Raw genomic sequence first — 23,912 nt, forward strand, 5'->3', positions numbered from 1 at the left:
TTTCACTTGACTGTTGGAGTCGCATCAGTCTCCTTTTCTTGCTGAGATACCTTTAGGGACATAGAGAATTTACCACCTCCCCAGACGTTCTGGCCATCTTTGGACAATTCTGACAAATTTTTACTTTTACTTTTGCTTTCTGTAATGAGATGGCTAAGCAAGGAAGAAATCTGTCTCTCAGGAAACTTTTCCCAATCTACACTCACTATGGATCTGATCTGCTCTGATTTCTTAAGCTTTATTGACTTAAGTCCTAGAGTTATTTTATATATATTTGATGTGCCCAGTGGCAATGACCAAGGTTAAATACGCATCTGCAAGAGCTTTGTGGGAAGTGTAAGTCTATTTGGGGAAAAAGGAATTTTCTCCCAAAAAGCTTTCCAGGAATGTAATTTGCAGGGACTCTGGGAAGCATACTCTTTAGCAATTAAAAATATTTCTGAAAAGCAGTGGCCTTTACTCTTTGTGATTGGATTAGGTATTACTCACTTTTTGAAAATCATGCTTACTGATTACTTTTAAGATTACTTTTAAGATTCCATTATATGGCTGGCCAGTTAGCTCAGTTGGTTAGTGTGTGGTACTGACAACACCACGGTCCAGAGTTCAATTCCTGTACTGGTCAGCCACCAAAAAAAAAAGAAAGATTCCATTATGTGCAATTAATCTTTAGGGGTATTTACAATAAATGGTTAAAGAAAAAACCATATTGCTCCTTATGAAGTTGGTATTAAGTGACTTATAAGATGTAATTCATTTATTCAGTGTTTTAAAAAAAATGTTAAGGTTTCATCCAAAAGGTAATCTTGTTTGTCTTTTTCAGGTGGTATAATCCAAACATTCAATATAAATTATGTGTTCAAAGCACTTCTCAGCTTCTAAGCTCCTGTCCACAGTCTCTCTTCCCCAGATGGAAAGTGTTCATTAATTTTCTTTCCTGAGCAGAATTTTAGTAGTTTTTGCTGGCATGATGAACATGTTACAGAGTCAGTCTTTTAAACTTCTTTCCATACTTAACAATGTTTAATCTTTCAATCATTTCCTGAGACCTCTTTTGCCTTTGTTAGTAAAGCCTTCTCTCCCTAGGAGTTTTGTTAAATCAGAGAGACCTCATTATCCTCACAAAATCTTTTTGCCATGTTGCAAATGGGAGGCCCTTAGCCCTTCTCATTTTATGGATATGCATTTATTATTTCTGGTTATTTCAGACTGACCCCGATTCTTGGCATTCAGAAGCATTCTCAGGAAAATGTGGTATTTATACAGTTTATAGCCACCCTGCTTGAAGAATTACATCTAAAGAATGAAGACCTTGAAAGTTTAACCATCATATTTAGAACCAACTGTTAACCAGAGTGGTGAGTTGGATTGTGTTACACTTTGTTTTTTTCTTCATTTGTTGTCTATTTGGATTCTTTTTTTTTTTTTTTATGTTGGAAATTTTAAAAACCAAGAACATACCTCAAGATGCCCTCAGCTTGCTGAGGAAGGACATAATATCCCTTAGTTCTCAGCTGCCTCAGTCATTTCCTGTTTACTCTTCTTACTTTTGCCCTATCCCTCCTATTTCCTCCTTTGTAGGCCATAGCAATTAGTTCTGTTTCTTGCATTCCAGGAAATTCCCCTCTATCAGTTTCATACTCAGACCTAATTCATCCCACATGTCCCATCTGATAAGTTTCTTCCCAGGAAGTAGCATTTTACTTCAGCCCCGCTACTGCAGTGTCCATTGTGAACATGCTCATCCTACTACCCCTTTCAGTGAAATCACTCCCTACTCAGCCAACACCTGAGTCATCTCATGTACAGATAACAGATACATTTACAAGTCTGGCTCTGCTGAACCCTGATTCTGCTCCCGGACACACTGCCCATCAGAATGTCCCCTCTGTCCGGCCCTAATCATAACTCCCATCTCTTCCTCCTTTACTACTCATTTCACACACTCCCAAGTATTCCTGTAGGTATTGATTTAATGTTACAGTTGAAGGAATTCATACTTACCTACAAATGAGATCCTCTAAGAGAGCGTTTTCTCTTTTTTTAACTTTAAATAATTTTTAAATTATAAGAGCAATATTTTCATTGTAAAATAAAAATTAAGCAATACAGAAGAGCACATTAATAAAACAAAGGAAAATTCCCCCTTCACCTCCGCCTCCTATCCCATCTCCTTTCCAGAAGCACATTTGATGTATATTATTTTATATTTACTTTTATTTTTTGAATTTTTATAAAAATCTTCAAGCAAATCTTTAAATATGCAGGAAGGGTATTTGAGAGAGGTATTTTGGCAGGTAAGAAAGAAAAGCATCCCTTTATTAAACCTGCAAGAAAGTAGAATATAAGGAATGAGCACTGTAACTCCCTCTCACTTATATCCAATGGCCTTTCCAAGTGATCCTGCTACCCTAAGAACCTTGTAAAGCAGAGGCTTTTACTTAGGGAGTGAGCTCAGGTTGGCCTGTATAACCATAGCATTCAAAGGCTCTCAAAGAATGTGGTAAGGTTGGAGTTTTTTGTTTTATTGAATGTTAGGTCCAGATAATTGAATTAATCATACTGTGCAGTTCATGACACCCTATATCCATTGGCTGAAAGATTTCAGACTGAGAGCAAACAATGCCTGACCAGAAGTACTTCTAGACCTGCTTTAACCAATTAAGAATCATTTTTAATTAGCATATTTTAAACTTATATGTAAACAGATGGCGTTAAAGTGGCTTTAAGGACTTTGAACAATAGATTCTTTAAGTGGACTTAAATAGTTGGCTGGTGATCATTATTTGCTTACATTGTTCATTTGCTTAAGTAATCAAAGGTAAACCTTGGCCCAGACTTTGTCGGTATTATAAAGGATTATGAATGAATGAGGCCTTATTACGTAATTTTCCATATGAGAAATAGACATGGTTTTAAGTAGGTGGACAGATTTTTTTCTTTTTGCATGATTTTTGTAAACCATAGTTAATACATTTGAATCTAAAGATTTTAATGTCTAGTAACCTTTTCAAGATTACCAGTAGTTAGCATATGTTAAAATGCTTTCAGTTGCAAATAACAGGGAAAAAAAATCCAGCTCTAACTAGCTTTTGTTATGGTGGTATATTAGTTATCTTTTGCTACTTAACAGGTCGCTCCAAAACTTGGTGACTTAAAACAAGAAGCGTTTTTTTAAATCTCACAGTTTCTGTGAATAAGGAATCTAGGCACAGTTGATCTGTGGCCCTTATAAGAGGCCCTCTGGCTCAGGGCCTCTTATAAGATTGCAATTAAGCTATCTGCTTGGGCAACAATGTCACCTGAAAGCCCAACAATGTCACCTGAAAGGTGTTTTATTCAAACTATCCTTTTTTGCTTCACAGATATAATGCATGAAGACAGAATAAAAGATGAACTTCTATTCACCATTTTTGGAATTCTAACCACAATGATGGTCTAGTGGTGACTGATAACTAGCTTTGTTACAAAAAAGACCTTTACCTCCTTAGATTTCAACCCCTACCTCCCAGTCCCTAACTGTAGAGGATAACTTCCCTAGAAGAGAACAATTACTCCAATAAGGATAATCAAGTCCTTGTATCCCTAGCTACAAGACATAGTATTTTTATTTGAAAATGAAAGTTGAAGTCTTAAATTGAAACTTGGAATGAATATTCAAGAAAATATAATAACCTCTGATTTTTCTGGATGATTCCAGCCATCATATCGGTTAACCAAAAAAAAAAAGAGAGAGAGAGAGAGAAAATTACCATTTTGGCCTCCCAATCTAAACTCTAGATTCTGAAGAACAGCAAACAATTAGGTCAATAAATGCAATCTAAGATGAAGCCCTTTGGAAGTCTAGTCATTTTTCTTTTAAAGAAGCTGACTGTGCTGTAAAATGGTCCTGAGCAACAAGGTTAACCTCACAAGTCCAAAACAGGAGAATCCCAGAACTTTCTGGACTCAAGGAAATAAAAACAAAATGGAATCTGTAGTTTGTTTTCAAGAGAGACAATCTCTAGAATTCAGATTACTTTTCAAAGTGTATGTCAAGCAGGCAAGTTAGCAGGACCTCCAGAGCAGTTTAGATGGGCCTCAGATAATGTGGGGAGCTTTACTGAAGGGCCAAGAAAAAAGATAAAATCAGATCTATACTTTTGGACACTGGAGGAAATGACAGCTGCTAAAGCCCAACTCTGGAAAGAGGCCAGAAAGCAGCCTGGTGGAACGGGGAGGTCAGTGGGCAAGGACATGGGGATATGAATTCCCTTCTTGGCTCTGCTGAAGATTGGTTCTGTGGCCAAGTTACCTAGACTTTCTGGATTTCAGTTCTGTACTCTGTAACATAAGGCAATGGGTCATACAATCTCTTTGGGAAAGGACTTGCAAAAACTAAAACTGCACGCAAAGGCTGCTGCTACCATGTTGTTGGTCTGGGGCCTCTAACATTTTTTTTACTCATCTGACTGGATGAGGGTCTAACCACAACAAAAAGCATAGTGTGGGAGAACTAATCAAGTTTAACAAGGTCACAGACTACAGTATGAATATATAAAAATCAATTGTGGTGTTGTATACAAGCAATGAAAAATCCAAAAATGAAATTAAGACAATTCCATTCACAATAGCTCAAAGAATTAAATACTTAGGAATAAATTTAACAAAAGAAGTACAAGACTTGTGTAATGAAAACTATAAGACATTCAGAGAAATTAAAGGTATAAATAAATGTAGAAACATTCCATGTTCATGAATTGCAAGGTCCAGTATTGTTAAGATAGTAGTTCTCCCCAAGTCTACGGATTCAATGCAATCCCTAGCAAAATCACAGTGGACTTTTTTGAAAAATTGACAAGCTGGTCCTAAAATTTATTTGGAAATGCAAAGGATTCAGCATAGCCAAAACAATTCTGAAAATGAAGAGCACTTCTTGATTTCAAAACTTACTACAAAGCTACAGTACTCAAGATGGTGTGGTATTGATATAAAGACAGGCAGATAGATCAGTGGAACAGAAATGAGAGTCCAGGAATAAATCCTCACATTTATGGTAATTGACTTTTGACAAAGGTGCCAAGGCAATTCAACGGAGAAAAGATAGTCTTTTCAACAAATAGTGCTAGAACTAATAGATATCAGATGCAAAAACATTAATTTAGACCCTTAATTCCTACCATACACAAAAATAACTCAAAATGGATCAGAGACTACATGAGAGTTTAAAACTTTTAGAAGAAAACATAAGAGAAAACCTAGATGACCTTGATTTAGGAAAAGAGATCTTAAGACACCAAAAGCACAGTCCACAAAAGAAAATATTAACAAGTTGGACTTCAAAGTATAAAACTTTTCTGCTTCAGAGAAACACCATTAAAATTAATTGACAAACCAGACTGGGAAAAAACATTTTCAAATCATATATCTGAAAAAGGACTTATATCTAGAATATGTAAAGAATTCTTCAAACTCAAAAATAAGGCAAACAATTTGAAAATGGGCAGAAGATTTGAATAGAATTTTAGCAAAGAAGATATACAAATGGCTTAGCATATTTTCAGATGTGTGGTGATTAGGAAATTGTAAGTTGAAACTAAAATGAGATACCACTTCACACCCATTAGAATGATTATAATAAAAAAGACATAAGGTAAGTGTTGGTGAGGATGTAGAGAAACTGAAGCTTTAATACATTGCTGGTGGGAATGTAAAATGATGCAGCCACTTTAAAGAACAGTTTGGCAGTATTTTAAAAAGTTAAACATGTTTACCATATGATCCGGCAGTTCCTTCCACTCAGTATTCCACCTGAAGAGAAATGAAAATATGTTCACACAAAGACTTGTAGGCAAATGTTCACAGCAGTATTATTTATTTACTCAAAAAGTGGAAATAATCCAAGTGACCATCAACTGGTAAATGGATTTTTAAGTGATATATCCAGACAGTACAGTACTGATACATGCTACAGCATGGATGAACCTCAAAAACATTATGCTAAGTGAAAGAAGTCTGATACAATAGACCAACATATGGTATGATTCTATTTATATGAAATATCCAGAAAAGGCAAATCTCTAAAGCACATATTAAATTAGTGGTTCCATGGGCCTGGGGTGAAAACAGATATTGTCTGCAAATGGGCACAGGGGCTCTCTTTGGGGTGCTGAAAATGTTCTAAAATTAAATTGTGGTTTTTGCACAACTTTCTAAACTTTAAAAATAATTGTTTTGTGCACTTTAAACAGGTGGATTTTATGTGTATAAATTATACCTCAATAAAACTTAAAAATCATAGATGATAACAGGGCCCTGTCTCTGACCTACTAGTGACACCCGCCAGGGGTAAAGAGGGGGAGAAGCTGCTATATCCCCACTTCTTCCTTCCTTGCACCCAGATATATATCTTCAGTTATCTCCTACACTCTGCAGGTCTAGAGGCCTTAGGTGAGGTATCATTAGCTCACTATAGAAACATTAGGAATCCAAGTGAACCACTGCCACCAGGTCACTGCAGGGCCAGCTGCTTTTGGGGATGCTGCATCTGCCTCTAACACACTCCTACCAAGTTTTTGTTAGCTTGGGAAGACTAAAGCAGAATTCAGTTCAAAATACTGTACTGGATCTTAGTTTCTAAATATCATTTTCTAGTAAAAGGAACCAAGACTTCTTGGGAAAATGGCTAGTTCTAAGGCTGGGCAGGGGAAATACAAGATAAGCCCGAAGCATCTTGATAGTACCAGAAAGTAAGCAAGTGCTCAAAACAAGCGGATAGGAGCATGTCAAAGGGACACAGGAAACAATCTGAAAGACCTCCCAATGGCCAATGCTGGAAGAATTTTGTCAACAATATAAGCAATATTGGATTATAACCCAAAGTATAAAATATACATGAGTTCATACTGATATAAATGATGGAATAAATAAATGGAGAAGAGACACATCTTCCTTACGAAAGAGTTCCAAATAATATATGTAGGGCCCTTTCACGCTACCCACAGAGGGGTCCATATGGCGTTCTTAGTACCCATCATGACCTAAAGAGAAACTTTCACAATGTCCAGGAACCCTTGATGTCCTGCAAATGGAGGAGTATGTCCTCAAGTTCCTTGCAGCAGGAACTCAGGTGACACCAGTCTTGACTTCCAAATGGAATACTACATCTACAGAAAGGAAAAGTAATGGTATCTACATCATAAATCTGAAGAGGACCTGGGAGAAACTTCTGCTCATGGCTCATACCATTGTTGCCATTGAAAATCCACCAGAAGTCAGAGTCGTATCCTCCAGGAATATTGACCAGCAGACTGTCCTGAAATTTGCTGCTGCCAGTGGAGCCACTCCTATTGCTGGACACTTCATTCCCGGAACCTTCACTAACCTGAGCCACTCAGCCTTCCGGGAGCTACATCTTCTCAAGGTTACCAATCCCAGGGCAGTTCACCAGCCTCTCAGAGGTGTCTTATTAATGGTAGTATGGCTACCATTGTTCCATGTAACAGATTCTCCTCTATGCTGTGTAGACATTACCATGCATGCAGCAACAAAGGAGTTCACTTAGTGAGTCTGATGGGGATGTTGGGCCAAGAAGTTCTGTGTGGTCTCCAGTGAGCCCCCATGGGAAATCATGCCTGATGTCTATTGAGATCGTGAAGAGACTGAAAAGGAAGAGCAGGCCACTGCTGAAAGGGCTGTGACCAAAGAGGAATTTAAGGGTGAATGGACCGCTCTTTACTGCTACTCAACATGACGTTGCAGGCTGGTCTGAAAGCGGACAAGTCTGAAAGCATGCAGGTGCATTCTGGGCCTATTCAGCAAGTCCCTACTGAAGACTGGGGCACTCAGCCTGCCACTGAAGACTGATCTGCAGCTTCCGTTGCTCAGACACTGAATGGATAGGAACGATCACTGAGTGGTCTTAAATTGTTTTACCACGAGCTGTTAAACAGAAAACAAAAGATTGTTGGAAAAGAAACGTCTGTGTCTAAATAAATGAATAAATAATAATATATGTAGATACTACTTCCAGAAGGTGGAGCTTAGTCCACCCTTTGAGTGGGTTAAACTTAATGACTTGCTTCCAAAGAATAGAGTAGGGAAAGGAAAAACACTGCCTTTGCCATGTGATGGAGGTTAACATCACCAGTGATGTCATGTGCATATCATGTACCCCCTGATGTGTGATGAGAAGGGCACTTCACCTCCGTGGTATTCTTTTCAAAACCCATAACCTCAGTCTAATGAGAAAAATAGGCAAACCCGGTTTGGGGGACATTTCTGCAGGGTACTTAGCCAGTACTCCTCACGACTGTCAAGGTCATGGAAAACAAGGAAAGACTTAAAAATTGTCACAGACCAGGGAAACATGTAAACTAAATACCGTGTGGTATCCTGCTCTGGATTGGAGCAGGAAGAGGACATTAATGGGAAAACTGGTGAAATCCAAAAAACATCTGGAGTTAATGGTAATAAACCAATGCAGTTTCTTAATTTTGACAAATGTACCATGGAAATGCAAGATGTTACTGAAGGGAGAAATTGGGTAAAGGGTATACAGGAACTCTGTACTATCTTTGCAACTTTCTGTAAATCTAAAATTATTTCAAAATAAAAAGTTTATTTAAAAAAAAATACTGGCTGGACATAAGGGATGCAAAGACAAGAAAGTCACTCCCTCAAATCTTCAGCCTGCCTATGGGAGGGGGTCACAACTGCAAATGCCCTGAAGAGGGACACATATACTGCCTTTCCTGGGACAGTCCTGTTATCCCAGCACCAATCAATTAAAAATGCCCCCTTTTACTTCCAAAAGTATTCTGGTTTGGACAATAAACTACATGGTTGTACCACCCTAAGAGGCACTGGGTATGCTGCAGTGGTCAGAGAGATAGGAGGGGACTTTCGAGATGGCACAGAAGGATGGGTCGGGGTTGAGGTAGGGATAGAAAGAGGGATAAGGGAGAGGCATGGCCCAGGCAGGGACCCCTCAAGAGGAAAGATACAGCAGCAGGAAAGGTACCAAGGCATGTTCTTTTTAAGACATAAAAGTCTGAAGTTGGAAAAAATTCAGTGAAAAGTGGCAAATGTGGTTAAGATAGAGCCCACTAGGGTTCAAGCCAACTAAGAGGATTAGAATTCTTTGGGCAGGGGCCGAGCCCGTGGCACACTCGGGAGAGTGCGGCGCTGGGAGCGCAGCGACGCTCCTGCCGCGGGTTCGGATCCTATATAGGAATGACCGGTGCACTCACTGGCTGAGAGCCGGTCACGAAAAAAGACACACACACACAAAAAATTCTTTGGGCAGTAATGTATTGTGAAGCAGATAGGAGGAAAACTGACTATACCAAACTCTCCAAATGAAAAACTTGTGGTTAATTTTCTTGATCCTTTCTTCGCCTCCACCACACCACACACATCCATTCTCTCTCTCTCTCTCTCTCTCTCTCTCTCTCTCTCTCTCACCCTGGCAGTCTGACCCAGTCTGGGGTTCAGCATGTGCTCTGCTGACTCAGAGCCTGCACTGTCTCCTTTCCAGAACACCACTCCCTGATCCCCATGGGGCATTCTTCATTATTGAAATAAAATATTGCCCTTAATAAAGCATAACCCCCAGGTTTTCTTGTAAACTCTGAATTTCAAAGAATGGGAAGAAATGTTTTACAAAAACCCTGTTGCTCTTTCAGGGAAAAAGTCTTGAATTCTGAATAGATTTTACTATGAAAAGTAAACTGATTCAGTTTCACTTTCCATTTAAATGCTTCAGGAACTAGCACATATGCTGTTATATTCAGAGAATGATGATTTTTTTTTTAAATCTTGCCCTTTGAATAGTTCTGTTTCCATGAGATTCTCAAACACTTAACCCCACTAGGCTTAACACACTTAATGGAGTCTCTTTAAGATATTATTTAGCATCTTCTGCTTATAGTCATGTCCAAAAGCCAGTTGATCTTCCTGCTCTCTAGAGAACAGAATCAATTCTCTAAAGATTTACCCAGACCCAAGGAAAGTGGTACCATTCTGAAATTTGAAAATCTTGGGCTGGCTGTTGAGCTCGGTTAGAGCACCATGTTATAACACCAAGGTCAAAGGTTCAGATCCCCATACTGGGCAGCTGCCAAAAAAAGAAAAAGAAAATAATAGCCTCACATTATAAGCACTGGTAGAAAAAGATGAGTAAGGATGTCTAGAAGCCCACCTCTGCTGGGCTGAAGGTGGGGCTGGGAGCAGGGGTGACTTTCATCTGAAATGTACCTAGAAAGGCCTGAGTCTGAGGTTGGGACTAGCTTCTGGGACATCTGCTGTCCAGGCTGGGAGGCACACTGCAGTATGTGTGTGCTCTCATCAAAACCCTACTTGGGAATCCTAACCTCTCATGTGCAACACAACCTGGAGGTTAAGAGGTACGGGTCAGTGGCTGCTTAGGGCTGTCCTGTGTCAATCCTGATGAAGAAATGCCCTGATTAAATTGGTTATTCCCCAGTAAAGCTCATTTTCTTTGGGAATGTTTGTGTCCTTCTCTAAATTAAGCTAGCAAAATATGAATTTTTGTAAAATCTCCCTGGCCATCCAGCTCTCTACTCTAAATTTTCAAGCCCTTGCCTGCGCTTCCATCAGCAAAAATACTTGTGTTTGTGTTTTGGAAAACTGATTACCAGTGAAGGAACTGGGAGGTGGAATTGGATCAAAATACCTTTAGATGAAAGCAGCAGCACAAGCTCTTCCCTCTAAATGAGCTGACCTCACCTCTTGTGCCAATAGAGAAAAGCTCACTCCCAGGTGCTAGTTTTCAATTTGCTTCCCAGCACCTCTGCAGTCATAACCAAAGTGAAGGAGAATATTGCATGACTTCAGAAGAAAGCCAGCCACCTTGCAACATCTTCAGGAAATTCTGCACTCCCCTAGGGCTTGCAAAACTCCCTATGTCTTGCAGACCAAAAGCAAGTTCTCAGTCACCTAGCTCTAGTTTGCATAAATTAGAGAAAGTGGAAGCTGGTTATTTTCTGGGTGACCCTTGAACCAACCAAGCTCACAGGGCCTTTGACAAAAATAAGATAGCAATAAAATGGCATGCTGGAGCAGTGAAAGCTTTTATTATTATAAATGAGCAGGAAAAGCCAGGTCCCTGGATGCCCGTCTGCCTGACCCGTACTTACTAGGGCCATACACCCAAGAAAGACAGTGTCCACTTCATGCACTGCAATATTTTGAAGTTGGCACACATATAACTTAATATAATTTCATGTTGTAATTTATAAGACTTCAGAGAACAATTTACTAATATCTCCTATAATACCTTTTATCTTCATTTTTAATATGGAAAAGCATATCCTATAATGTGTTAACTTGCTTGCTCCCATATCCTTACCTCTTTCTTGTCCTTCTTGCATTGTCCCATTAACACATTATCCATCTTTGGGGAAAAAATTAAAATACAGAATTATTTAGACAAAGCCACATTTCATATGGCCACAAGGGAGAGAGAGTTCACCTTCAAAGTCAACCAGAACATCTCTAACCTATCTTTTCCATATTGGGCATCCAGATAAGATTTCCTTTCTACAAAGAGTCTTGCTACTAGAAAAAAAGAGTGAAAATCACTGAGCTAGTCTAAGTCCTAACTTTAAAAAAGCACAACCTAAGAACCACAGAGGTTTGCCTGACACAAAATCAGCCACTGTTAGCACAGCAATTGCTAGAACCTATTCTCAAACCTCTTATCTACGGCTCATCCTGCTAAGCAAAAAAAAAAAAAAAAAAAAAAAAAAAGTCCCATGAGCTTTGAAGATAGAAGGAGCTCAAGACAGGACTCTTTCAATCAAAATCCACCTGGGATTTGGACAGTCACCCTGTCTCAGTGAGCTAAACTGAGATTTCCTTCCCTTCCACCCCAATTCCATTGCAGAGCACGGGTGATCGTGACAGGGATAGCTGAGCTTATGGAGGAAGTCCTGGCTCGAGTCAAAATACACTTTGATTTTGAGGCCCAGAATTTTTTTGTTTGGAGCCTACAAACTTGATTATAGGTTGAGAGACCATGGGACAACCAAGCAGCCCTTGGCTTTTCCGAGTTTGGGGAAACAAGTCAGTTGCTTTAGGAGTTTCTTGAGGAAAGCCTCCAGGGCAGAGGAGGAATATTTACGAAGTAGAAGAAGAAGCTGTTACTGAAGACCTTTCAACCCACTTCTGCAAGAATCAATTCAATAAACCAGCAAACACCTCTATCACAACTTTGTTCTCCCTTTGATTAAAGCCTCGAATTTTTTGTGGAAAGTAACACACACGTCAAGGTATTTATATTGGTGATTAAGATGTCTACAGAATTAGGGTTCTGGGTCATTTTTAGAAATACAATACTTTCCTGACTACTTATTAGTTCTAGTAGCTTTTTTGTAGAATCCTTAGGATTTTCTACATACACAATCATGTCATCAGCAAATGAAGAAAACTGTGTACTACTTCTTTGCCGATCTATATGTCTTGCTTTACTGCCCTTGCTAGAATCTTCAAAAACAATGTTGAACATAAGTGGTGAAAGCAGACATCCTTCCCTTGCTCCCAATCTTAGAGAGCAAGTATTCCAGTCTCTCACCATTAAGTATAATGTCAGCTGTACATTTTTCACAGAAACGCTTATCAGGTTGGAGAAATTCCCTGGTATCCATAGTTTGCTGAGAGGTTTTTGCCTTTTTAAATCATAAATTGGTGTTAAATTTTGTGCATCTTTAGAGATGATCATATGGTTTTTTTCCTCATTTCTGCTAATGATGTAAAATACATTTGTTGATATTTAAATATTAAATTAACCTTTCATTCCTGGTTTTCCCAGGATTATGATATATTTTCTTTTTTGTATATTGCTGTACTCATTTCATTATTTTGTGTATGTTCATGAGGGATATTGGTTTCTAATTTTTCTTGTAATGTTTTTGTCTGGTTTTGAAATCAAAGTACTATTGGCCTCATAAAATGAATTGGAAGGTGTACTGTCCAATTCTATTTACCGAAAGTCCTGCAGGGGTAAAGGATTGGTATTATTTCTTTCTTAAGTGTTTCATAGAATTCACTGCTGACATTGTCTGGGCCTGGAAATTTTCTTTGTGGGAAAATTTTTAAATATGAATTTAGTTACTTCCATTGAAACATGGATATTCAGGCATATATTTTCATGAGTCAATGTTGGAAATTTCCATCTTCCAAGGAATTTTCCCTTTTCTTCTAAGTTTTCAAATGTATTTGCATAAAGTAATTCATAATATCCTCTTGTTTGCCCTTTAATTAAGGAGGATCTTAGTAGTGTTTTCTCTTTTCCCAGATACTGGTAATTTGAGTCTTCTTTTTTTCTTGATCAGTCTAGATCATCTAGATGATAGTAATTTTATTGATTTTTTTAAAAAAGATTTTATGTTTCATTTATTTTCTCTATCTTTTTATTTTCTGGTTCATTGATTTCTGATCTTCATTATTTTCTTCCTCCTACTTCCTTTGGGTTCAAATTGCTCCATTGCTCCACTTCTAGCTTAAGATAGAAGTTTAGACCACTAAGCTTAGACCAGGTTTGAGACCTTCCTTCTTTTCTAAAACAAGCTATAAATTTTCTTCTAAATATTTGTCTTAGTTGCATCCCACAGATTTTGAAAAGTTTATTTTCATCTTCATTCAATTCAAAACAATTTTAAATTTTCTTTGTGGTTTTTTATTTGACTCTTATTTAGAGGTATGTTGTTTCTCCCAGATATGTTTGTTATTAATTTGTAATTTAATTCCATTTTTATAAAAAAATATACTCTTGGGCTGGCCTGTGGCTCACTTGGGAGAGTGTGGTGCTAATAACACCAAGGCCATGGGTTCGGATCCCTATATAGGGATGGCCGGTTAGCTCACTTGGGAGAGTGTGGTGTTGACAACACCAAGTCAAGGGTTAAGATCCCCTTACCAGTCATCTTCTTAAAAAAAAATATGTGTGTGTGTGTGTGTGTGTGTGTGTGTGTGTGTGTGTATACTCTGTATGATTTTAATCTTTTTAAATTTATTGAGACTTGTTTTATGGCTCAGAATATGGCCTAATTTGGTACATGTTTCATATGCACTTGTGTTCTGCAAATGTCAATTAGGTCAAGTTGGTTGATAGTGTTGTTAATATCTTCCATATCCTTGCTGATTTTGTCAGTTTGTTCTATCAGATACTGAAAGAAGAACCTTGAAGTCTCTATAATTGTGGGTTTGTCTATTTCTCTTTTAAGTTCCATCAGTTTTGTTGCATGTATTTTGAAGCTCTGTAATTGGGCATATAAATATTTAGAATTGTTATGTCCTCTTGATGAATTGTACTCTCAATTATTATAAAATGACTCTCTTTATTCCATGTGACATTTCTTGTCCTAAGGTATATTTTGTTTGATATTAATATAGCCATTCTAGCTTCTTTATTATTAATTTTTGCATGGTATAATTTTTCCATCCTTTTAACCTACCCGTGTCTTTATATTTAAAGTTGGTTTCCTCTAGACAGTGTGTAGTTGAGCCTTGCTTTTATCCAGTTAATCTGACAATCTCTGCCTTATAATTGGGGTGTTTGGACCCTTTATATTTAATATAACTATTAATATAATTGTGTTTAACCCTATCATCCCAGTATTTGTTTTTGATTTGGTCCTATCTGTTCTTTGTTTTTTATTCCTCTCTTTTTCTACCTTGTTTTCTTAACTGAATATTTTTAGAACTCCATTTATGTTCACTACTAAAGCTACACTTCTCTGTTTTGTATTTTTTAGTGATTGCTCTAGGATTTAAAATGTGCATATTTTAATTATCATACTGCATCTTCAAATAATTTCATATCACTTCATAAATTTGTGCATTTTCTGCATGTAAAAACCTCAAAACAACAGTATATTGCCGTTTTCACCCCTACCATCCTTTGTGCTATATTATCATACATTTCACCTCTACATATGAGGGTACTTCAAAAAGTTCATGGAAATGTTTGTATTATCTTTCAATTCTATTTTTCCACAAACTTTTTGAAATACCCTTATATGGTCTAAACCTCACCACAAATGATTATATTTTCTGCCTCAAATAGTCAATTCTGTTTTAAATAAATTTTAAAATGAGAGGGAAAGTCTTATATGTTTACCTATATATGTGATATTTCAAGCACTCTTCCTTTTGTGTAGAACCACATTTCCATCTGATATTTTCTTTCTACCTGAGTAGCATCTTTTAACATTTATCATAGTGCCAGTCTACTGAAAATATATTATTCCTACTTCTGTTTGTATGAGAAAGCCTGATATTTTCACTCGTTTCCAAGTTGTCATTTTTTTTCTTTTGGAACTTTAAAGATGTCATTCTGATAGCAAGAACCCTCATGCCATACCACCACAGACAAGAGAGGCCCCAGCAGGCAGGACACTGGGGCAGCCACCCCCAGCCCCTGTCCCACCTGCCCAGAAGGCAAGACCCCACACTCCGTGCCACCACCAAAAGGAGAGGCCCCAGGCAGGCAGGAGATCAGGGCAACCGCCAACCTTGCCTCCGCCCTACCTGCACAGAAGGCAAGCACCCTCACAGCATGCCGCCATCAACGAGGGAGGCCCCAGGCAAGTAGAACACCAGGGCAGCCACCCACCCAGCCTCTGCCCCACCACCCAGAAGGCCATGCCAAACCATGAGGCCTTGCACAACTTCCACAGAGGTGGTCCACAACAGCCACAAACACAGCTACTACTGCTGCAAGACAGCTTGCTGCATTAGTAACTTCCATGACCACCATGAAGATGGCCCACCACATACTGGTCTTCAATGACACAAGAAGAGTCACTGGAGGAGCCTAGAAAAAAAGGAAGAAGTCTTTTTCCTCAAAGTCCACTCCAGAGGAAGAAAAAAAGCAACTAATCTAACAGATAACCAAAAGTCAACATAGAGATACTAGAAATATGAAAAAATCTGAAAATATGACACTGCCAAAGGAATTCAGTAAATCTCAAGTACCAGACCCTACAGAACAGGAAACCCTAGAATGACTAAAAAGGAATTCCGAGTAACTATCTTACTGAAACTCAATGATATAAGAGAACTCTGTAAGACAACACTATAAAATGAGAAAAAGTATCCAGGATAAGAAGGAGGAAATTTACAAAGAGATTAATCTCTTTAAAGGAATGTAGCAGAACTCCAGTAATTGAAAGACACATTCACTGAATTAAAAAACACAACCAAGAGCTTCACCAGCAGATTACAACAAGCAGAAGAAAGAATTTCCAAACACGAAGATGGTCTTTATGAAATAGCTCAGGCAGACAAAAAGAACGAAAAAAGAATTTTTAAAAATGACGATTGTCTAAGAGAGCTAGCAGACAACATTAAGCACCCAAACGTCTGAATCATGGGTATTCCAAAAGACGGGGAGAAAGGTTAAAGAAATTGAAATTCTATTCGATGAAATAGTTATGATAAAGGGATCTATCCAACAAGAAGAAATAGCAATCGTAAATATATATGCCCCCAACACTGGAGCACCCAGATATATAAAGCAAACACTATTAGACCTAAAGAAAGAGATAGACCCAAATACAATAATAGTGGGGGACCTGAACAACCCTCTTCATTAGACATATCATCCAGGCAACAAATCAACAAAGAAACACAGGATTTAAACCACACGTTAGACCAATTGGACCTGGCAGATATCTACAGAACATTTCATCTAACAACTACAGAATATACATTCTTCTCATCAGCACACAGAACATTTTCCAAGATAGATCACATATTAGGTCACAAATCAAGTCTCAAGAAAAAGAGATCAAGAAAGTAACCCCAATAGTCACTGAAAAAATAAAATACCTAGGAATAAGTCTAACCAAGAAGGTGAAAGATCTCTACAATGAGAACTACAAATCACTACTGGAATAAATTTAAGAAGACACCAAAAGAGGGAAAAACATTCCTTGTTCATGGATTGGAAGAATCAGTGTAGTAAAAATGTTCATACTACCCAAAGCAATCTACAGATTCAATGTGATCTCCATCAAAATACCAATGACATTCTTCACAGAAATAGAAAAATCAGTCTTAACATTCACATGGAACAACAAAAGACCCCGAATAGCCAAAGCAGTCCTGAGCAAAAAAAGTAAAGCCAGAGGCATTACACTTCCTGACTTCAAACTATATTACAAATCTATACTAACAAAAACAGCACGATACTTGCATAAAAACAGCATGATACTGGCATAAAAACAGACATGTGGACAAATGGAACAGAATAGAGAACCCAGAAATCAACCCCATATTTACAGCCAACTGATCTTTGACAAGAGTAGCAGGAACGTACATTGGGAAAAAGACTTCCTCTTTAATAAATGGTGCTGGAAAAACTGGATATCCATATGCGGAAGAATTAAACTTGATCCGTATCTCTTATTACATACCGAAATCAATTCAAAATGGATTAAACAGTTAAATATGACCTGAGACTTTAAAATTCCTAGAAGAAAACAGGGGAAACCTCCCAAGACTTAGGACTGGACACAGACTTTATGAATAATACCCCAAAAGCACAGGCAACAAGAGAAAAAATAAACAAATGGGATTATATCAAACTAAAAAGCTTCTTCACAGGAAAGGAAACAATCAACAGTGTGAAAAGACAACCTACAGAATGGGAGAAAATATTTGTAAACTACACATCCAACAAGGGATTAATATCCAGAATATACAAAGAGCAAAACAACTTTACAGCAAAAAATCAAATAATCCAATTAAAAATGGCAAAAAGAGCTAAATAGACATTTCTCAAAGAAAAACATATAAATGGCCAACAGTTATATGAAAAAACATTCAACATCACTAATCATCAGGGAAATGCAAATCAAAACTACTTTGAGATATCACCTCACTCCAATCAGACTGGCTATTATAAAAAAGACAGAGAATAACAAATGCTGGTGAGGATGTGGAGAAAGGGGAACACTTCTGCACTGTTCGTGGGACTATAAATTAGTACAACCACTACAGAAAACAGTATGGAGATTTCTCACACAACGACAGATAGATCTGCCATATGATCCAGCAATCTTACTTGTAGGTATATACCCAGAGGAACGGAAATCATCATATCGAAGGAACACCTGCACTCCCATGTTTATTGCAGCTCTATTTACAGTAGTTGAGATATGGAACCGGCCTAAATTGTGCATCAATGGACGACTCGATAAGGAAAATGTATATATACACCATGGAATACTACTCTGAAATAAAAAAGAATGAATTTCTGCCATTCTCAGCAATGTGGATGAGCTTGGAAAAAATTATGTTAAATGAAATAGGCCAGGCACAGAGGGAAAAATACCACATGTCCTCACTCATAACTGGGAGTTAAGAAGGAAGGAAAGAGAGACCACAGTGGTGCATTGGACTTAGAGAGGGAGAGAACACACCTAAGGCTGTGGAGGGTGGGAGGGGGAGAGAGAAATGGAGGTTGGGGATTAATTGGATGTGAGACATGGGGAATAGTTGCAATTTGTGGTAATGAGATACTGATAGTATTGATCTGACCATCACATCTTGGGCACAAGTGGTGACGGTCATCTTTGTATGCCATGAATATGCATAATTAATAATAAATAAATAAATGTGCCATTCTATTGTCTTCTGGCTTGCATAGCTTTAGAAGACAAGTCTGCAGTAATCATTATCTTTGTTTTGCCATATATACTGTCTTTTTTTCCTTTGGCTACTTTCAAGATTTTTGTCTTTATCATTGGTTTTCATCAATTTGATTATGATATGCTTTGGTGTGAGTTTTTTTGTATATAGGTTTATCCTGCTTTGGGTTAATTGAGCTTTTGGATCTTTGTCTTGGTATTTTCATCAAATTTAGAAAGTTTTTCACCATTGTTTCTTAGTAGTATTTGTTAGCATTAAGAAAAGACTTAAGAGGACCCCAGTGAAGATTTCTGGAGCTCTTTCTCTGTATGACTCCCCCACCCACCCTCCGCCTGTCTAAATTTTTCCTTGCAACTCAGCTGCCTCAGCCTTCCTGAACTTTAGTCTCCCCCTCCCCCTCCCCCTCTCCTTCTCCTTCTCCCAGACCCTCCTTGCTCCATGGTCCATGGAATGGGTCTCAAGGTAGAAACCTAGCTGATGATAGAGTGCACTTCATTTGTTTCTCTTTTCTAAGGAATCACAATACTGTGCTACCACTAGTTCAATATCATAAAACAGTAGTTTCATACATTTTGCCCAGTTTCTAGTTGTTTATAGTGGCAGGGTAAATGTGGTCCATATTATTCCATCATAGATTAAAGCAGAAGTCCACTTATTTAATTTAAAAAATCCATTTACTGACAATTTTGAGAAGTAGTAGGGAGTAAACACGTGTTCAATCTACCACATTTAAATGGAAACCTACTCCAATTTTTTAAACTGTAAACATAAAACATAATAGTTTTAAAAATTAATAATTATTCCAAAACAGTGAGAGAGGTAAAATTGTTTTCAACTTTTTGCCAAGGTGTCCATGGTCACCTCAATGAGGACTGGCTTGAGCCATAAGGCAGATTACAAATCCAGTTGTTTTCTTTACTTACTTTCAATAGGATCTTATGATAAAAGAATTGTGCCAAAAGTTTGTTCTGATTTCTTTCAAGCCCAATACTTATCATTAACTTAGCTTAAGCTGATTCTTCAAGCATCTTCACAGTAATTATGACTTGCATATGTTTTTGCTCTAAGAAATACAACTTTTAATAATACCTCTGTAATTTTTATCTCTTCTCTACCTTTACTAACAAGATCAGTTTCCTACACATAGTCTGGATAATAACAGTTGATTTACCAGAGCAGTAATCATGTTTTATTTGAAAATTGTGTCAAAATTTGATTTGTGCCACTATACGACAGTGTCACAAGAAACAATGCCCTTGAGAACCATTCACAACCCAGTAAAGTCCAATTTTCAGACATTTAGTACTGTATTTCTTATTTGAACTTCTCTTTTTTAGCTGTGCTAAACCAACACTCCTCCAGATTTTCTTGTTCTAACTCATACAGATTCATGGGGTATATGCATACAGTAATTCTACTAAATATTTATACTTATAGCATTATTCTCTATTGCACTATTGATAATATTATCTTCATCATTAATTTTACTCTTCAATGAATTACTTTTCAGTCATGAGAGATTTAATGAAACTTAATAGTAACAAAAATGTAGATTTTTATGACTAAGATTTTTAACACTATCATAATGTGAAACATATCCAAAATAATCTGTAATTGATAACTGAAATTAGTTATGATGAACTGACCAATACAGTCCTTGCAGTAAATGTCATAAAATAATAATTAAGAAGGTAATAGAATTTCTATCGAAATCTTAATTAATTTTACACTTTAAATTAGTTAAGTATTTGTGAACAAATTGTTTCATCACTTTTTCCTCTGAAACCATCAAACCATTTGCAGATTCCTTGACAGACCATCAGAGTTTCATGGACTACCTTTGGAAACTCTGCTCCAGGATAGATGTTTTTATGTCTAATCAGTGGTAGTACTTACTGATTTTTAGAGCTTTGTACATTTGAGGGTACTTCAAAAAGGTCATGGAAAAATAGAATTAAAGGATAATGTGAATCTTTCCATGAGCTTCTTGAAGACCCCTTGTAGAAGGCATTTAATACCTATTTAATAAATTATTAATCAATATATATTGGTGTCATTTCTATGTTAGTCACTATTCTAAATTCTGAAGATGTAACAGTGAACACGACAGACATTGTATCTATTCTGGAGGTGCTTCCTCTCTCATGGAGAAAAGCAGGCCATACAAAGAAAGCAGATAAATTCAGAAAATGTTAATGATATAAAGTAAACAGTATAATGAGATCTAAGTAAGATTTGATGAGGGCAACTAGTTCAGATGGGTGGTCAAGGAAGACCTTGCTGAGGAGGTGACATTTGAGCAGAGTGATGAGGAGGAGGCGGGCACTGAGGAACTGAGACCATTCTAGGTGGAATGCCAGTACAAAAGGCCTCAGGCAGTAGTCATGGGTTTGGCCTTCTTGAGGAACTGAGAAGGAGCTGAGGTATCTAAAGCAGAATGAGCAAGAGGAATGATGGGATGAGAAGAGTCTAGGAATATAACCAAGTACCAGATTAGCAGAGCCTTGTGGGCTGTCGTGACGAGTTGGGGAAGCCACTGGAAGACTGTAAGCAGGGGAGTGATAGAAGCTAATTTGCCCTTATAAAAGACCATGGGGGTTAGTTCACTTGGTTAGAGCATAGTGACACCAAGGTCAAGCGTTTGGATCTGTACTGGCCAGCAGCCAAAAAAACAAGAAAACCACTGAATGCTGCCTGTAGTATATGAAAGGGTTAAAGAGTGAAAACAGGGAGACCAGTTACAAGGGTATCTAATAATACAAACAAGATGTGACTAGAGTGGAAGCAGTAGAGATGGAGAGAAGTAGATGGATTTGGGAAGCATTTTTCATATAGAACAGGTATATCTTGCCAATGCATTGAATGAATTAATGTGATAATTAATGACTAGTCATTAAAATGGGGAGATCCAAAAAGAGAAAGATCAGCATGTGCTATGGAAGTTAAGGAAGGTTTTCTGGCAGAATGAGAGCTGGGCTTGAGTGATGAACTAACTATGGCTAAGGAAAAGTGAAAACAGTTGAGATCCAATTTTGAACAAGATCAATGAGGTGGAAATGAGTTTCCATGTGTTTGAGGGCTTGGGAGGAAACTGCCTGCTAGCTGGAGTTGGTTGTTGAGGAACAAGCAGGACAGTGGGGTAGGGTGGGATGGGGGAGGAGCTGGATCATGCAGATCTGGGAAGCCCAGAAGGGTAAACCCCATATTTACCCCCTATCTAATCTCCAGGTCGGTTGTACCTTGGGCTTCCTACCAAACCAACCGGCATTGAGCACTTTCTCCAAGTTCTATGCCTGGAACCAGGCACCCATCTCACCGTCTCCCAGGAGAGGCCCAGAGAGCTCACTGAACTGCCCAGTGTCAAGGTGACCAGTGAGTCAGTGGGCTGGGAGCTAGAACAGGTCCTTGTCACATTTACCATCCCTAGCAGATATGGCAACACCTAATACTCTATAAATGCCTCAGATAACAAGTAAATTATCCCATAAACTTTGAGCTGGAGGCATCAGTCTGTCTCTGCCAAAGGCAGTGGGTTTTTGCCAGCACCAGATGGGAAGTATGTCCAGGGCTGGCTGGCCAACCACATATCCCCAGAGCTCTGCCTCCACCTCTTCTTCCTCCAGGCAGTCTGGGAGCCCAGTCTTTTCTGTCTCCACCAAGGAGGGGGCATCCCCACAACTCTACAATGAAAGCCCCTGTTCCACCTAGAAAGGAGACCTAGATTTTAAAATGCCACACTCTCTAACAGACCCATTGAAGTGGTCAGGTTTATATTCCGCTCTGTCTCCTCTGTGACTATAACAGATGCTTCCCTGTCATGTGGTTCCAGATTAACCATGAGCTCTACAAGAGTAAGGGTCCTGTTTGTCTAATATATGCTTGTCCCCAGCAGCTGACACAGTGAGTGTTTTAAACACATTTACTGAGCAAATGAATAAATGATCGAGCATGATGTAGACTTGAGGGATGGGACACAAAAACAACTCAATGCCTAAATAGCTACCCTGGAGGTTTACCCACCCCCTCCATGGAAACAACTGCCTTTTATTCGGTTATGTATAATGGTGCTATGCCTGTTTCCCACATTATCTCATTTAATATTCACAAAACCATCACCCTTTATAGTGAGCATTTTTATCCACATTTCTCCAATGAGGAAACTGAAGGTCAGACAAGTTAAAGTCACACTACTAGCAAGAAGGAGAGCCAAGACTCCCATCCAGGGCTGACAAGCCCCAAAGCCCTTATCCTTTCAGATCATAGTCCTAGAGTGCTTCTGTGGGGTGAAGTCACTGGAGTTTTCCACCTGCCAAAGGGGAGGGCAATATAGCAACTCTTTAGCTCACCCTCTCACCTTAGCTGGAAGCCATTTATGTAATTAAAACCCACCTGATCCCACAGCAGAGAGCAGGGCTCTGAGGAAACAGAACTGAGCTTAGTTGGGCCATCTGTGGGGGTGGAGGACTCAGTGATGCCCTAGGCATTGGAGCAGGGAAGCCATCTTGTGCTTTTCCTCATCCCAGGGGAAGACCATAATGAGTCCTTTGACATCAATGTCAGCATAAATTAATGGGAAGAACACAGGATTTGGAGCCAGACAGATATGGGTTTGGGTCCTGCCAGGCTTTGTGCCCTTGGATAAGCCCCTTAGCCTCTCAAGTCTCTGTTCCTTCAGCTGAAGAACGGTTTAATGCCACCTCCTTCAGGGGGTTGTCTTGGGCACTAAATGAGATGGAATATTTAAGGAGCTCATTCCACAACTGGCACCCAGCAGTGCTCTCAAGCAAGAGCTCTCCTCTCCTCTCCACTGGATAGAACAGCCATTATTGGCTCGCTTGTCAGATGAGCAAACTGAGGCACCAATAGATTGAGTGGCCTACAGCTAGGAGAAGGGTCATATCCTAACTTAAAGCCAAGGCTCTTTCCACTGCTTTTTTGCTGGCTCCTCAAAAGCAAAAACAGGTTGTTCTCCCCAAAACTGCTGATTTTGCCTTGAATATGTAACTGTCTGGGTCTTCCTCCTCTTCTCCTGCTCCCCTTCCCCAAATTCCTATCTTCACAGTATCTTTGCACACAAATCAGGCTGGCCATTATAATGCAATAGAGAGGGTCATGGACAGAATGGGAGGTAAATACAATCCTCTCCACAAGCAAGACAAGCCCTCTGTTGGTGCACAATCATGACTCACCAAGGCGTTTTATGAGGGCCAGATGCTGAGCATGTCTGAATTGCTTCAAATTGCTTCTTCTCCAGT

At 38.6% G+C, this 23,912-nt stretch overlaps 1 protein-coding gene and 1 pseudogene across 3 annotated transcripts in view; both read left to right on the forward strand.

Annotated features, from left to right (window-relative positions):
* The window catches only part of RPAP2 (RNA polymerase II associated protein 2), a 78,782-nt gene extending 71,717 nt beyond the window's left edge, over positions 1-7,065 (forward strand). Inside the window, exons 11-12 of one of the 3 annotated variants that reach the window (XM_063104623.1) lie at positions 1,209-1,358; positions 3,366-7,064. In XM_063104623.1, the coding sequence (XP_062960693.1) occupies positions 1,209-1,350 (142 nt within the window). In that variant the 3' untranslated portion in view covers positions 1,351-1,358; positions 3,366-7,064. Of the gene's footprint in view, positions 1-1,208; positions 1,359-3,365 lie in introns of all 3 variants that reach the window. The other 2 variants (XM_063104622.1, XM_063104624.1) reach the window with 2 other exon arrangements.
* LOC134383506 (small ribosomal subunit protein uS2-like) lies at positions 7,066-8,525 on the forward strand (annotated as a pseudogene).
* Positions 8,526-23,912: the final 15,387 nt, after the last annotated feature.

The sequence above is a fragment of the Cynocephalus volans genome, chromosome 8 (assembly GCF_027409185.1).
Source record: "Cynocephalus volans isolate mCynVol1 chromosome 8, mCynVol1.pri, whole genome shotgun sequence".
Lineage (NCBI taxonomy): Eukaryota > Metazoa > Chordata > Mammalia > Dermoptera > Cynocephalidae > Cynocephalus > Cynocephalus volans.